A 15,530-nucleotide genomic window follows, 5' to 3' on the forward strand; every position below is an offset into this window, starting at 1 on the left:
GGGTGGCTCCTTCCCCCTAACTTTACCTTATGATTATTTTCAAACACAGAGATACAATAAAAGAATTCTGAACAGTGGACTACCTAGATGCACTAATACAGTAAGTTTTAATATTTTGCTCTGTATTTAGCAATCTGTGGAGCCATTTAAATACTTCATGACACTTCACTCCTAAATACTTCTTTATGAATTTGCTAAGACTAAGGACATTCTCTAACATAATCACAAAATTATCTATAAAAGAATACCCATACGTTTATCCATAAATTATTAGTTAATCCATGACATTAACTCTCATACACACTTCATTTACAAACTTCCCCAAACGTTCCATAACGTCTTTGACAGCTGTTTTTAGGGAACCAGGATCCATAACATTCAACAGCTTTTTATCGGTGACGTTAATCCCAGTACTTTCCAAAGCCGCTCATTTTTGGGTCCCACGGGAGAACAGAATGCATTGTGGCAAAACAGAGGGCAGGTTTGGGATGAGTGATTTGTGCCTGCAAGCCATTTCATGGTAGGTTTTTTTTTTTAGAGGAGTTTAAGGTTGGGAGGTAGGTAAGGGCAGGGCTCATCCTGAATTAAAGATTACTAGGGTTTGGGTAGTAAACATGAGCTACCGGGCTAACAAGTTAACCCAAACCCAACGCCCTGGAGTCGATTCCGACTCACAGCGACCCTATCCTGAATCAACCAAAGGCAAGGACTCGCAACTGCCGGCAGAGGGCGCAAGGCGCGCCGCCAGGACCCTAGAGGGCGCTCGGGGCGGCGGCGGGCGCGGTGGGCGGGGCGCGCGGGGACGCGCCTGCGCAGAGGGCGCCGCGATGGAGGGCGCTTTGACTGGGTGCCAGGTGAGCGGCGCCTCGCTGGGGCGGGAGAGGAAGCGGTGGCTTTACCTGGCAGCGTTTGCCGTGATGGGGGGTCCTGCGAACTTTCGGAGCTTACGACAGTGACTTCTGCCCTTCCGTTTCCTGGGTGCCATGGGGAGTAGTTTGGAGAGGCCGTCACCATGGAGACGGGTTCCCTGTCCCTGCAGACTTTGCCCTCTGGGTGGTGGGGGACGTCAGCCGCGCGTTTTCTCAGATGGGGAAGTCAGTAACAGCTGGCTGAAACCGGGCCCTTGGCCGACAGCACGGCGGCTTCGGCTGTCTGCGGTCCTGAGCCTCAGCATCGAGGGCTGGTGGTCAAGGGAAGGGGGCAGAAGCAGAACAATGGAGCCTGACTCAGGTGTCTGGGGCTGGGACATCTGGACTGGGACATCTGGGGACAGTGTCGTCCCTAGAGGGGCGTGGGGGTGCGGACCGCGCCGGGTGACGCTGTCGGAGGGGTGACACCAAAATAACTGCCTTTAAAATTTTCGTGCGGGGTTTGAGCAGAGATCGATTATTTTTTATAAAAATATCCCTACAGTTCTAGCAACAAAAACGTTTTTCATAAGCCCAGATTACATGTATCAATATACCTTAACCCCATTGTCATCTAGTGGATGCCAACTCATAGCGACCCTACAGGACAGAGTAGAACTGCCCCATGGAGTTTCCAAGGAGCGCCTGGTGGATTCGAACTGCTGACGTTTTGGTTAGCAGCCATAGCTCCTAACCACCAGACCACCATGGGTTTACATCAATATACCTATAAGGCTAAAACTGTAGGCAAATTTACAGTTTGGACCTTCTAATGCGCTCTGGTCAGAGCTGGCATTATGACCCAATTTCAATGACGCTTCCAATCACGTGGTTTGTCTGCAGGCTACAAGCACTCCAGGTTGTTTTTGGGTTTGCTCCTGGTGTTTTTATAGTAGCTCATTTTGTCAAATTTTCTGGTGTTTTAGTTGCAATGTTGTGGTAATTAGCATTTGTGAACCTATATCCATAGCTTTTTTTTATGTATATATATATCAATAGCTTTTTGAGAATGAAGTGGTAATTAAAGGAAAAGGAGTGGTATATGGGAATTACGGATTAATGAGTAACATTAATATAAAAAAATTACGAAGAATTCTATGTGGTCTGGTACTTGAGGAGGTCCATGGGTTGGGAGGCCCCCGTGAATTACTGCACTGGGTGACACCAACCCTAGTGACCCGCTGTCCTGAAATGTCCTAGTCCAGATGTTTCAACCTCAGGAACCAGAGTCAGACTCCATTGTCCTGATTCTGACCCAGTATCACGTTTATCCATGCTCACCCCCTTCCCTTAACTTGATAAAAAGGCTCAGAACTGTGGATAGTTTAGGTCACTGTGCTGGCAACCAAGTTTTTGGTTTCAACTAGTTTTGTTATTTATTACTCTGTTTCATAACATGAAAAGCCTTATTTAATCTTCAGGGTAAGGTCCACTTTTGTTTTTAAGTAGCATTTTATGGTTTACAAAACAAACAAGATAGGCACTCTAATGATTGTTGAACAAATAAATGAATGTATTATTCCAATGGAAACCCTGGTGGCGTAGTGGTTAAGTGCTATGGCTGCTAACCAAAAGGTCGGCAGTTCAAATCCGCCAGGCGCTCCTTGGAAACTCTGTGGGGCAGTTCTACTCTGTCCTATAGGGTTGCTATGAGTCGGAATCAACTTGATGGCACTGGATTTTTTTTTTTTTTTTTTGTATTATTACAATGGATTCTCAAAGCATACTAGGTTGTAGGCAAGATAGATATTCATGAACCCTATCAGTCCTTTATTAAACTATGTCCCTGGCAGTGGGTTTTTGGGATAAGATGATAAGAAAAACAGACATGATCCCTGCCCTCAGTGAGTTTATTGTCCAGACTAGAGAGAATTATCATCCTTTTTGTAGAGTCACAGAAACAGAGAAATTGGGTGACTCTGCCCAGGATCATACAGCTAACTAGTTATAGAGATAGGAATCTGTTGTGGCACCTTACAAACCCAGGGTGGCCTTCCACCCCAAATTTTATTCTAATGTTGATACTGATTAGGTTACACGTACACACACACACTAAGGACACAGAAAGATTTATTACTTAACAATTGAGGCCTCTGGAGAGAGCAGCGCAGGCCTCTTAAGCAGGTCTGAAATGGCTTGGGAGTGAGGAAAGGAGTCTGGCATGGGTTTTTTTTTTTAATTGTAGGTGTGAGAGGTGTGGTGGGAAGGCAGGGGCTTGCATGGTTTCCCACTTGCACCAAAGGAGGGAGCATCCAGGCTTTCTTATCAGATTGCCAGATGTGGGGCAGAAGGGGGAAAGAAAAGGGTGAGGCTTAAAACCTGCCAGCATTCAAACATCAAAAAATCGAGTCAGATTCCTTATTATAACTCATCCCTGATGTTTGGTGACTGAAATGTGACATTTTTATTTAATTGAACTTATTTAAGTAGGCCATTATAGTGCTCTCTGAGATCTGCGAGGTGAGGCCAGTAACAAAGGTGAAAGTTCCATTGAATGCCTTGTTCAAGAGCCCAGCATTGTGTATTCTGGGAAGTGAAATGAGTGCCTTGGTCACTATAAGTAATGTCTGGAACTCCAAAGGGGATAAGGACTGTCCTGGTAAGGCCTTGTATTGTGGCTTTAGTGTATGTGGAGACAAGTATGACCTTGATTGGTATTTTGGGTGTCTGGGAGGCAAGAGATTCCCAGAGCTCTTTACACCAAAGGGGGAAACTCTTAGGGAGTGATCCAAGAGTCTACAAAAATGTGTAGATGGCACCGACCATTGGCTGTAGCATCCAGTGTTAAGATCGCCTGAAATTCAGCCAGTGGTGCTGACCCTTGGTCCCATCCTTTATCGGGGACAGCAGCAGCTCTCCAGCAAGCTCCAAATGTGTGATGGTGATGATTTATTCATAAAGTGTACAAACTCCCGTTGTTCACTCAGTTGAACCCAGGGGACTCCCCAGGCATCCTAAGAGTCCAGGAAGGGGATGACCTCCTCCGATACCAAGGCATCTGACACAGGATTGAGGACAGGGAGGCCAACCCTCATGCATGTGGGATACTCCAGAAGGCCCAGGTTTGGCTCTGTCCCATACAGAGGAGGCTCTGGTGGCTGTGCTGAGCTTGCCAGTGCTGCTTCCATGGTGAAGGCATGATGGCAGCTGGGTATGGAGGGTCACAGGCTCGGGGCCTGGGAGAACCTCTGTTTCTAGGAGAGCCCAGTAAGCTGCCAGCAGTCTTCTCTAATGGCACATAGTGTGGGGCCAGGGAGGGCAGTTTCTTGCATCAGAAGCCTGTGGATAATTTATGGACATTATGAGTGGTCCAGAGACTCCAGGAGTCATGAGAGGAGGTTGCTAAAGTCCCTACAATGAGAGATTTTGTGGGAGGTGGGAAGTGGGGAGGCACTAATGGGAGTGCCCATTGCATTGTGTTTAGACAGATTCCAGAGCCTTTTGTTTTAGGGAGCCATATTCAAATTGAACTTATTTGCAAATAACATCACTGGGCTTAAGTAAAATTTGTAAATGAGGACTATGTTGCTTGCAGAACCCTTAAAGACCTTGTTTTAGTGTTGTGGTTGCTGAGAGGGTCAATCGCTGTTTCTTGATAGTGTCAGGGATGGAGTGGCCCTTGGTTTGCCAAATAATTTTCAGAAATTTAACCAAAGTGGCAGGCTTTTTGCTGTGTGTGGGGTGATGGTCCATCTCCTTTTTGTATGTGCCTTTGTATTTGTATATGCTGAGTGTGTCAAATTAATGTCCTCAAGAGGAGGCTGTCATGAATGCAGAAGACTGGATACATTTAAGATCTTGCCTGGAAAGGTTGTTTGGCAAGGTTGTTGAGGTAACCATGAGTAACTGGGTAAAGGCATGTTGTTTCCCTTTGGAGGGGAAGGCAAACTGGCTGAGAGACTGCTTAAATAGGCACCAAACAGAACATATCAGCAAATCTGTAATAGCAGAATATTTAATGGCTGCTGGTTGGATGAATGAGCCCTGGTGGTGAAGTGGTTAAGTGCTCGGCTGCTAACCGAAAGGTCGGTGGTTCAAACTGACCAGCCGCTCCTCCTGAGAAAGATGTGGCAGTCTGCTTCCTTAAAGATTACAGCCTTGGAAGCCCTATGGAGCAGTTATACTCTGTCCTATATCTACCCCTGTTTTTCTGAGTTTAAACTTAACTTTTATTCCTTTATATTGCCTTGTCTTCCTCTCCATATGGAAGACCCATGACTACATTTCTTAGTTCCTCCTTATTGTTTTAAAGTTATCTTCTTCTACATAATGACATCTCTGTTTCCCTGTTTTGAGCATTTTTTAATCTTGATTTATTTTTGTGATTTCTCTATCTGCGTTGACATCGGATTGCTCTGTCTAGTGTTCTAGTCTTGGGATGATATCTGATATTATTGGTTTTCTAACCAGAGAACTCCCTTTAGTATTTTTTGTAGTTTTGGTTTGGTTTTTACAAATTCCCTAAACTTCTGTTTACCTGGAAATGTCCTAATTTCACCTTCATATTTGAGAGACAGTTTTGCTGGATATATGATTCTTGGCTGGCAGTTTTTTTCCTTCAGTGCTTTATATGTCATCCCACTGCCTTCTCACCTGCGTGGTTTCTGCTAAGTAGTCCGATCTTATTCTTATTGACTCCTTTTTGTAGGTGACTTTTCATTTATCCCTAGCTGCTCTTAAAATTCTCTTTTTATCTTTGGTTTTGGCAAGTTTGATTATAATATGTCTTGGTGACTTTCTTTTAAGATCTACCTTATATGGAGTTCGATGAGCATCTTGGATAGATATCTTCTCATCTTTCACGATATCAGGGAAGTTTTCTGCCAACAAATCTTCAACAATTTCTCTGTATTTTCTGTTATCCCTCCCTGTTCTGGTACTCTGATCACTCATAGGTTATTTCTCTTGATAGAGTCCCACATGATTCTTAGGGTTTCTTCATTTTTTAAAAATTCTTTTATGTGATTTTTGTTCAAATATATTGGTGCCAGGTGCTTTATCTTCGACTTCACCAATTCTGCCTTCCACTTGCTCAATTCTGCTCTGGCTTTCTGTTGAGTTGTCTAATTCTGTAATTTAAATGTTAATCTTCTGAATTTCTGATTGCTGTCTCTCTAAGGATTCTTCCAGCTTATTAAATTTTTCATTATGTTCTTGAATAACCTTTTTAATTTCTTCAACTGCATTATCTGTGTGTTCCTTGGCTTGTTCTGCATATTGCCTCATCTCCTTTCTAATGTCTTGAAGAGATCTGTATATTAATCTTTTGTATTCTGCATCTGGTAATTCCAGGAAGGCACCTTCATCCAGAAGATCCCTTGTTCTTTGTTTTGAGAGCTTGTTGAAGCGATCGTGGTCTGCTTCTTTATGTGATTTGTTACTGACTGTTGTCTCCAAGCCATCTATAAGTTATTGTCTTATTTTATTTTATGTTTGCTTACTGTATCCTAGCTTCTTGCTTTGTTTTGTTTTGATATGCCCAAATGGGTTGCTTGAGTGAGCTAGCTTGATTATTTTTGCCTTCGAAGCTCTGATGTCCTGTCACCAGATGGCTAGAGCTGGTACCAGGTATATGAGCCTAGGATTCCATTCACTTTTCTTGTATGGATTCAGCTCAGGTAGTTGGTCATCAAGTGTGTGTTACAGGCTCCGTCCTAGTCTTAGAAGGGCAGGGGTGATCGGTGTAGGTACCGGTATCTGGTTGCGGCAGGGTGTCACGCTCTGAACAAGGCAGGGGGTTGACAACTGTCCCCTGAGTGTCTGTGAGGAGGTGCATCCCTGTTCTCTAGAGCACACAGGTGGGTGGGTTCCGCAGTCGGACCTTGGGCACCCAGTGGTGCTTTTGGTTGTAAGGACTGGGAGGTACCAGTTATCCTTGGACCCCTGTCGTGGGTGGCTGGGTGAACTGAGTGGAGCCTCCAGTCCTTATGTCCCTGATGTGGGTAGGTAAGGACCCTGTTTAATAGACAAAGTGGTGTCAAACATCAAACACCCACCTCTCCACTGCACAGCAGAAACAGTTGCAGTCTGCCAACAAGGGGCTATTCTCCTGAAATAGGCCCATACAGGTCCATGCAGGGGGGAAGGGTATTCAAAGTCTATGGACCGTTATTCCTGGACAGGAGCCGCTTCTGTCTTGAGCTCCCCCAGTTAGTGTAGCTGGCAAATTATCTTTTCCCGAATTGTGAATTTATTCCTTCCCCAAGGCTGGGAGAATGGCTTAGGGTGCACAACAGGACCTTTATCAGGCCCAGGGAAATTGACAGCCATTGAGTCCAGCTTGGGGGCTGGGGGCACGGTAAAATACATGCAAGTACTTAGCTTTTGCTGAGAGCGCTGTTCTTCTCTGGTTCCGGAGGTGTTAGGCTCTGCGACTGGCTGTTTCTCCCTGAGGAAACTGTGGCTGAACACTACCACCAGCCCGCCATAGCCTGAGGGTTCCTGGCGATTCAGGCCCGGCAACTCCTCTCTGCTTCTGAACCGTCTCTCCTTCTCCCTGGTGCTCAGTCTGTTTTCTGACTTTGCCTTTGATGTTCAGGGCTTCTAGCTTGTCATAAATGTAATTGTTTCATTTGTTTTTTCAGGTCTTTGTTATAAGAGGGTTCACTGGAAGCATCTGGCTAAGCCACCATCTTGGCCCCACCTCCTGCATCTTCTTTTGATGCTTCCTCCACTGTTTAATGTTTTCCCCATAGCATCCTTCAGTATTGCAGCTGGAGGCTTGAATTTTTTCTTCAGTTCTTGCTGCTTGAGAAATGCTGATCATGTTCTTCCCTTTTGGTTTTCTAACTCCAGGTCTTTGCACATTTCATTATAATACTTTACTTTGTCTTCTCAAGTTGCCCTTTGAAATTGTCTGTTCAGCTCTTTTACTTCACCTTTTCTTCTGTTAGCTTTAGGTCTTCAGCGTTCAATAGCAAGTTTCAGTCTCTTCTGACATCCATTGTGGTCTTTTCTTTCCTGTCTTTTTAAAATAACCTCTTGCTTTCTTCTTGTATGATGTCCTTGATGTCATTCCACAACTTGTCTGGTCTTTGGTCATTAGTGTTCAATGTGTCAAATCTGTTCTTGAGATGGTCTTTAAATTCAGTTGGGATATACTCAAGGTCGTACTTTGACTCTCTTGGACTTGTCCTGATTTTCTTCAACTTCAATTTGCATATGAGCAATTGATGGTCTGCTCTACAGTCAGCCTCTGGCCTCGTTTTGACTGATGATACTGAGTGTTTCCGTCATCTCTTTCCACAGATGTAGTTGATTTAATTCCTGTGTATTCTATCCGGCGAGGGCCACGTGTATAGTCTCCATTTATGTTGTTGAAAAAAGATATTTGTGATGAAGAAGTCGTTGGTACTGCAAAATTCTATCATGTGATCTCTGGCATTTTTTCTATCACCAAGGCCATATTTTCCAACTACCAGTCCTTCTCTGTTTCCAGCTCTTGCATTCTAGTCACCAGCAATTATCAGTGCATCTTGATTGCATGTTCAATCAATTCAGGCTTCAGAAGTTGGTAGCAATCTTCAATTCCTTCATCTTTGGCCTCAGTGGTTGGTGCGTAAATTTGAGTAATGGTCATATTAACTGGTCTTCCTTGTAGGTGTATGGATATTATCCTATCACTCACAGTGTTGAACTTCAGGATACGTCTCGAAATGTTCTTTTTGACGATGAATGCAACACCATTCCTCTTCAATTTGTCATTCCCAGCATAGTAGACCGTATGATTATCCAATTCAAAATGGCCAATACCAGTTGATTTCAGCTTACTGATGCTTAGGATATCAATGTTTATGCATTCTATTTCATTTTTTACAATTTCCAATTTTCCTAGATTTATACTTTGTACATTCTGTTTTCTGATGTGGATGTTTGCGGGTTTCCTCTGATTTTGAGTCATGCTACGTCATCAAATGAAAGTCCATGTCATCAAGGTCAACTCGTCTTCTGAGTACCTATCAACCTGAGGGACTCATCTTCTGGCACTATATCAGGCAATGTTCTGCTGCTATTTATAAGGTTTTCACTGGCTAATTTTTTTCAGAAGTAGATGCCAGGTCCTTCTTCCTTGTCTGTTTTAGCCTGGAAGCTCAGCTGAAACCTGTCCACCATGGGGACACTGATGGTATTTTAATACTGGTGGCATAGCTTCCAGCATCACAGCAATACGCAAGCTCCCACAGTTGACAAAGTAACAGACTCGTGGGGATTAGACTCCAGTAGACATTGCAGATTATTCTCCAAAATGGCTGTACCAATTAACTCTCCTATTACATTGTATCTTGTTTGTTTTCCCGGACAGCATGAACTCCTGAAGGTTAAGGACTTGGTTTTATTCACCTCTGTAACTCTAGGACCATGTAAACTACCAAACAGATAATAGTAGTTGGAAAAGATTTGTTGCCTGTATAAATGTATGAGCTACATAAGCAAAAACGTGAATTACTGTTTTCTGTATGTTTAATGTTTAAAAGTCAAGTTATATGTTTTGGATATTAATTTTCCTTTTTAAAATGGGCATTTCCCATTAAATAAATCATCTGATACTTGTTTACAGGTAATAAATGAAGGAGATTCAAGCCTTGCCACTGAGTTACAGGAGGAGTTAGAGGAAAACCCTAGTCCAATTGTGGATGAGAGTAATGTCATGCCAGCGAAAACACAGGGAGCAAATTTACATACCTGGAGTGGTGACTGGAGCTTTTGGGTAATATTTTTTAACACACATTTTGTTTATGTCTGAAGCAATTTAGTTGTCATATATTTATAGGTTATCTAATTACCTTCTAGATTTCAGGTGTTTAGATATTAATCCAGATAAAGATACCCGAAGACAATTGTGGTTATGCTCTCCTTTGACCACTAGAACGCACTGTTGTCTGGCTTGATGAAGTGGAATTATCTGCTTCAGTTTCCGTGAGAAAACTACACCAGGGAATTGGGTTCCCCTTACGTCGTTGTTTACTCCACTGGCAAGAGACTAACATTGTGAAGAAACCATATTTCTGTGTGTTACTGAGAAGTCAGCTGTTTTACATAATTTTGACCTTTAAAATGAATTCCTGTACCTAAAATGAAGTTTGCCAGTGTTTGACCTGTGGAGTATGGTGATTAGAAGATGAACTTTAAAGTTAGGAGTGTCCTGTTCTGTTTGCACTGTCCTCAGTTGGTTACGTAACCTGGTCTGCTTCAGGTTTCACCCCTGTAAAATGAGACAACTGCTTGTTGATGAGGTGTATTGATGTCTCAAAGAGTCTTTTTTATAAGAACAAAATTTCTGTTACTATAACAGTGCTAACATTTATTATATTAAAGGGCGCATTCTAAATCTAGCAATTTCCAGGAGATTTATGAGCCATGTGATATAATCTGGTATAATACAATGATAAGTGAAATTTAGATATGATTATAAGACATATATAGTTCTAATATTAGTTTTTGAGAAAGCTGATATCTTGAGGATTAGGAATACTTGGGAACAGAATTTCTTATAGTTTTTGAATAGACTGAAAAAAGCATAATATTGACAGATTATAAGGATTAGTACGAGCACCATCGTTCTCATCATAATTATCAGTTCAGTTCATTAGAATGCTATTGAGTTAACGTGAATAACAGCTCCTGTCTTCTACTAAGAAGGTTATTATAATTTTTTTTTTTTTTGTCTTGTAAGAACAGAAATTTACTGTCTCACAGTTCTGGAGATTGGGAATATAAGATCAGGGTATTGGTTGTGTTGATTCCTCTGAAGACTTTGAGAAAGGATATGGGCCATGCCTCTCTCCTGGCTTATTATCATAAAATCTTTTGAACCCTATTCTCAGGAAATATTTAAACACAGCCACTTAGAGTACTGTATCAGAAATATTTAGTTGCTAAGAAATATGTCAAAATAACTACATATCCTAAAAATCATGTCATGCATATTGACTATAGTATTTTTGGTCACATTTTAGAAAAGTTTTTATGACCACTGTGATGTTTTGACCTCTCCTTGCTATGATTTTTATCGCTTATGCTAAATAGAAATTGGGTAATCTTTATAGCGCCAAGGGCTGTCTACAGGGCTAACCGGTTACTTTCGTTATTTTTTTTGACTGACTTAAAGCCAGAAAAGGAAATGAGATTATATAGAAATAAGAGAAGGGAGAAAAAGAAGAAGTATGTGTTCTAAAACCCCAAAACCCATTGCTGTCTAGTCGAATTCTGACTCATAGTGACCCTACAGGACAGAGTAGAACTGTCCCCTAGGGTTTCCAAGGCAGTAAATCTTTAAGGAAGGAGGCTGCAGGCTGGTGGGTCTGAACTGCTGACGTTTTGGTTAGCAGTCGAGCGCTTAACCATTTCACCACCAGGGCTCCAGTGTATGTGTTCTAGAGCCTTGCTATGCAACATGTAATATGTGGGGCCAGCAGAAATGGTATCACCTGGCAGCTTGTTTCCAGTGCAGAATCCTGGGCCCAACCTCAGACCTCCTGAATCAGAATTTTCATTTTCCTAAGATCCCCACGTTAAAGCTTGAGAAGCACTGGTTTATAGTATCCAAGGTGTACTTTGGCTTAGCCCCGGTACCTATGAATTCACACAGGACAGATTTAAAGACAAAGATAGGAGCTGAGAGGTTTTACAGGCCTTTACAGAGGTCAGTTACCCAGAAACGAGAACTATCAAAAGTTCAGAAGCAAACAGAAACAAAAAGGGCCCTGAGTAGCTAATTCAAAGTTCATGTTGATATATCTTGTAATGGAGAATTCCTCAAGTGGTCATTTGAAACTTCTTTAATATACTTTTGACCTATTTTTAATAAGCCTGGTTGCTCCCCATTTTATGGTTGAATAGAATACTGGAGGTAGGCGAGTTACTTGACAGTAACACACAGACATCAGCAAGAAATGACAGCAGGAGCTCAAAAAGGATAGCAGCTTACACCTTCATGCAGAGGGCCGTACCGCTCAGTAGATTCTGATACAGTACTCTAAGTAGCTGTGTTTAAGAAGTCAGGAAAGTAACACAATTTTCCTCGACCGTCTTATATCTATCTGCTTGTGCCACAGACCCCGCCATGTTTCTGTTTTCCTTCCACACTCTCTGTGCAACGATATAGGAGTTGAATGATTTCGGTAGGGTGGCAGATTCACAGGGGAGCCAAGCTCAACATCAGGAAGACCAGGAGGATAACGAGAAAACTTTCATGAGACGCATGACCTGGTACTTAAGCAAAGGGAAAAAAAAAAATGTTAGATTCAGTTCACTGGAACATCAGAGGGGTTTGAGTTTTGTGCGTTTTTACTTTAGGAAGGAGTCTATCAAAAAGAGGAAACCCTGGTGGCATAGTGGTTAAGAGCTACGGCTGCTAACCAAAAGGTGGGCAGTTTGAATCCTCCAGGCGCTCGTTGGAAACTCTATGGGACAGTTCTACTCCGTCCTATAGGGTCACTACGAGTCGGAATTGACTCAATAGCAACGGGCATTATTTATAATATTGGAAAATGCATTTTGATGTCTCCCTACAAATAAAAAAAAATTGTGAAGACCACTAAAAGGTATATATATAAAAAAAAAGAAAGCAAAGCTTATTAGAAGATTTTTTGTTTTTTCTGCTAAGGTGGTTTTCTCATAGACCATATCTGTTTAATCTCATGCTGTTTAACAGATTGGCTAGTAACTGTCTCTCTTATAGTTGGACTCTAATTTAAAGGACTATGATTAAAACACCATAGCTTAAAAAAAATCTTTTTATTGTAGTGAAAAACTATGTCAGGAGCCCTAGTGACACCAATGGTTAAGTGTTTAGCTGCTAACCAAAGGTCGATGGCTTGACCCCACTCGGCAGCCGTGCGGGAGAAAGACCTGGTGATCTGCTTCTGTAAAATTCAGCCAGGAAGACGTCACGGGGCAGCTGCGCTCTGTCACAGGGCTGCTAGGAGGCAGAACTGACCCAGCGGCACACAGCAACAGTGAACATCTCAGTGGCATTAACTGTGTTCATCATGTTGTGCAGCCATCACCAGCATCCTTTTCCAGATTATCCAACCACTGTTCACAGAAACTCCATGCCCCCTAAGCTAGGACTCCCTCTCTGCCTCTCCCTGCAGGCCCTGTTAACCACTGATATGCTGTCGTCTCTATGCATTTGCCCATTGTATACAAGCAGGATTATATATTTGTCCTTTCGTGACCAACTTATTTCACTTGGCATAATGTTTTCAAGGTTTGTCCATTTTGCATTTGTGACAATAACAAAAAATCTACTATCCTACTGTTTTGCGTATTAACAACATACATCTGGCAGTAATGAACGTCGAGGTGCAAGATGAGAGTAATGCTGGCCGAGGTAATTAAAATTATCTGTCAGCTTAGCTGGGCCATGATTCTCAGTGGTTTGGTAGTTATGTAATGATGTAATTTGGCAGTTATGTAATGATGTAGTCATCCTCCATTTTGTGATTGTATGAGGTCGTTCTCCATTTTCACGTAACACCGATTTTTGCATAATGGCCTGGTCTTTGGAACCTAACCATGTCGATAAGTGAGGACTGGGTGTATTTTTAATTTTATAATTTAAATATTTAATTCTAATTGTGGGAAATAAGTTTATTAACTTTTAAATCCTAATGAAGTTATAAAAATTATTTGAAATGAAAAATTAAATTTAAAGATGACAAATAGGTATTTATACTTTTTGTCCTTTAACTGTTAGTAAAAATACATAGCCAAAAACAAACTAACCCATAAACAGACAAAAAAATCCATTTTCTTCCTGACTGAAATAATGATATTCCAGATGGATTAAGGTCCCAGGGAGGAAAGCAGAGATCTGCAAAAGACGCATTTCTTTAAGGTAGTTTCTCTTGCTCAAGTAGAGTTAGCAACTACTGGGAGACGAAAAAAACCCTTGAGGTTTTCTGTGGTGTGTGGTTAGAAGATGACATACTTAATTGGATTTTTTGATAGACGTAATAGTGCTTTGGGTGAGGTACTTAATATTTAGTGTTTTTTTTGTACCTTGGTATTTCATTAGTATTAAATTCCTCTTTAATACTTGCCATTAGTATATATTTATTTCCTTAATAGCTGATTTAGTTGATAATCATACTTTAAAAGTGGAGCGATTTATAAAGAGTTCTGAATTGTGTAACTAAAATTAAATTTATTTAGGAGACCTTGGCATCTTTATTTGAATAGTTGTGTATCTGAAAATCTTGATATGTATATACATAGAATAAAGAAGACATGAAATCTCAAATTTCTCAGCTTTCTGACTTGAGAAGGGCAGTAGGAAAAAAAAGAGATAAACTAAGAGAATTTCTACAAAAATTTCTGCAAATTTATTCATTTGAAAACATTCAAAAATATAAAAACCAGTCTAGATTTTGAAGCATCTACATAGTTACAGAAATTACTGTACTGATTTTTTAAGAAAAATATTTGGATTTGAAGTTCTCTAGATCATAGTCAAGGTTTTTAATGTAAAAGAAGTCAGAAGTCTTGATTCTGTACTTTATTATTGACTTATTACATGATCCTAGTCATGTTAGTCACAGGTAAGTTTTTTTCTACTTACATATGGAAGTTAAAACTTGCCACAAACCTGATTTTTATGTACGTCATGAGAATTAATTAATGTTGCACTGTTAAAAAAACAAAGAAACCCATGAGAATTAATTAGTGTGTTTATAGCACACTTTGTTCTCAAAGTCAACATATCTTGGGTTTATTCCAGTTTATAAAGGATATTTCACATTTTCACTTTGTTGACTGATAAAAAGGATAAACTCATTTCCAAATTTACATTATTAAAAACATATTTTATCCAAGTTTTAAAATTTTAAGTATAGATACTGAGATATTGTTTGAAAAACTTAAGATATCTAACATTTTTACATTTAATTATAGAGGAATGGTATGTAATATTTTTATTTGTTTATTTCATTTTATTAACATTTGTAGCTCTTCTGCTACAAAGTACATAGAAATACTGGATAAAATGTTACAAACATCTCTTCAGAATGCCTGTCTGGGCTCACAAAATAGCAAGGGAAATTTCCTAAGGGGCTTAAAAAAGAAAAAGAGCCTATTAGCGGAGTTGAACGCACGTGTGGTAATGCTGAGGCAACCCTGAGGAGCTTGCTAGTCTCAGTAACCAAAGCTTCAGTGGTCACACAGGGATAGAACATGATGCCTTGAACTCTTGTGAGTTGAACTGAGGACCCTGTAGAACCATGATTCTTGAAGAGTTATACCCTGTTTGAGAGGTAGACTAGGAAAAAAACCTACCTACGTCTGCAGGTTGAAGACAGGGAAGCTTGTCTGTCTAGGCCTGGGCTTGGGGTGAGGGAAAAACTCTGTTCTGAGATTACATACTCTAGTCCATCTCTCATGACATTTTGGGGCTTGAATTTAATACTTTATGAGTAAGTAGAAGGAGATTTAATGAATAGCATATTAGAATCTCCAAAACTTCAGGTAGTAAAACTATCGGATAATGAGTATATAATAGTTATTTGATTTTTAATAGTGATTTGATATTATTAAAAGCTTAATAGAAGGAATTAAAAATATGATAAGTAGATAAGACAGTGTAAAAATGGCTTGAGAGCAGCGTCTGACCTCCTCCAGCCC

General features: G+C 40.9%; 1 protein-coding gene across 5 annotated transcripts in view; it reads left to right on the forward strand.

Annotated features, from left to right (window-relative positions):
- Positions 1-811: 811 nt before the first annotated feature.
- The window catches only part of GRAMD1C (GRAM domain containing 1C), a 118,596-nt gene continuing 103,877 nt past the window's right edge, over positions 812-15,530 (forward strand). For 4 of the 5 annotated variants that reach the window (XM_049876824.1, XM_049876851.1, XM_049876859.1 and 1 more), the window contains exons 1-2: positions 812-854; positions 9,466-9,615. In XM_049876824.1, coding sequence (XP_049732781.1) covers positions 828-854; positions 9,466-9,615 — 177 coding nt within the window. In that variant the 5' untranslated portion in view covers positions 812-827. Of the gene's footprint in view, positions 855-888; positions 1,231-9,465; positions 9,616-15,530 lie in introns of those variants that run through there. The other variant, XM_049876841.1, reaches the window with a different exon arrangement.

Source organism: Elephas maximus, chromosome 1, assembly GCF_024166365.1.
Source record: "Elephas maximus indicus isolate mEleMax1 chromosome 1, mEleMax1 primary haplotype, whole genome shotgun sequence".
In the NCBI taxonomy this organism is placed as follows: Eukaryota; Metazoa; Chordata; class Mammalia; order Proboscidea; family Elephantidae; genus Elephas; species Elephas maximus.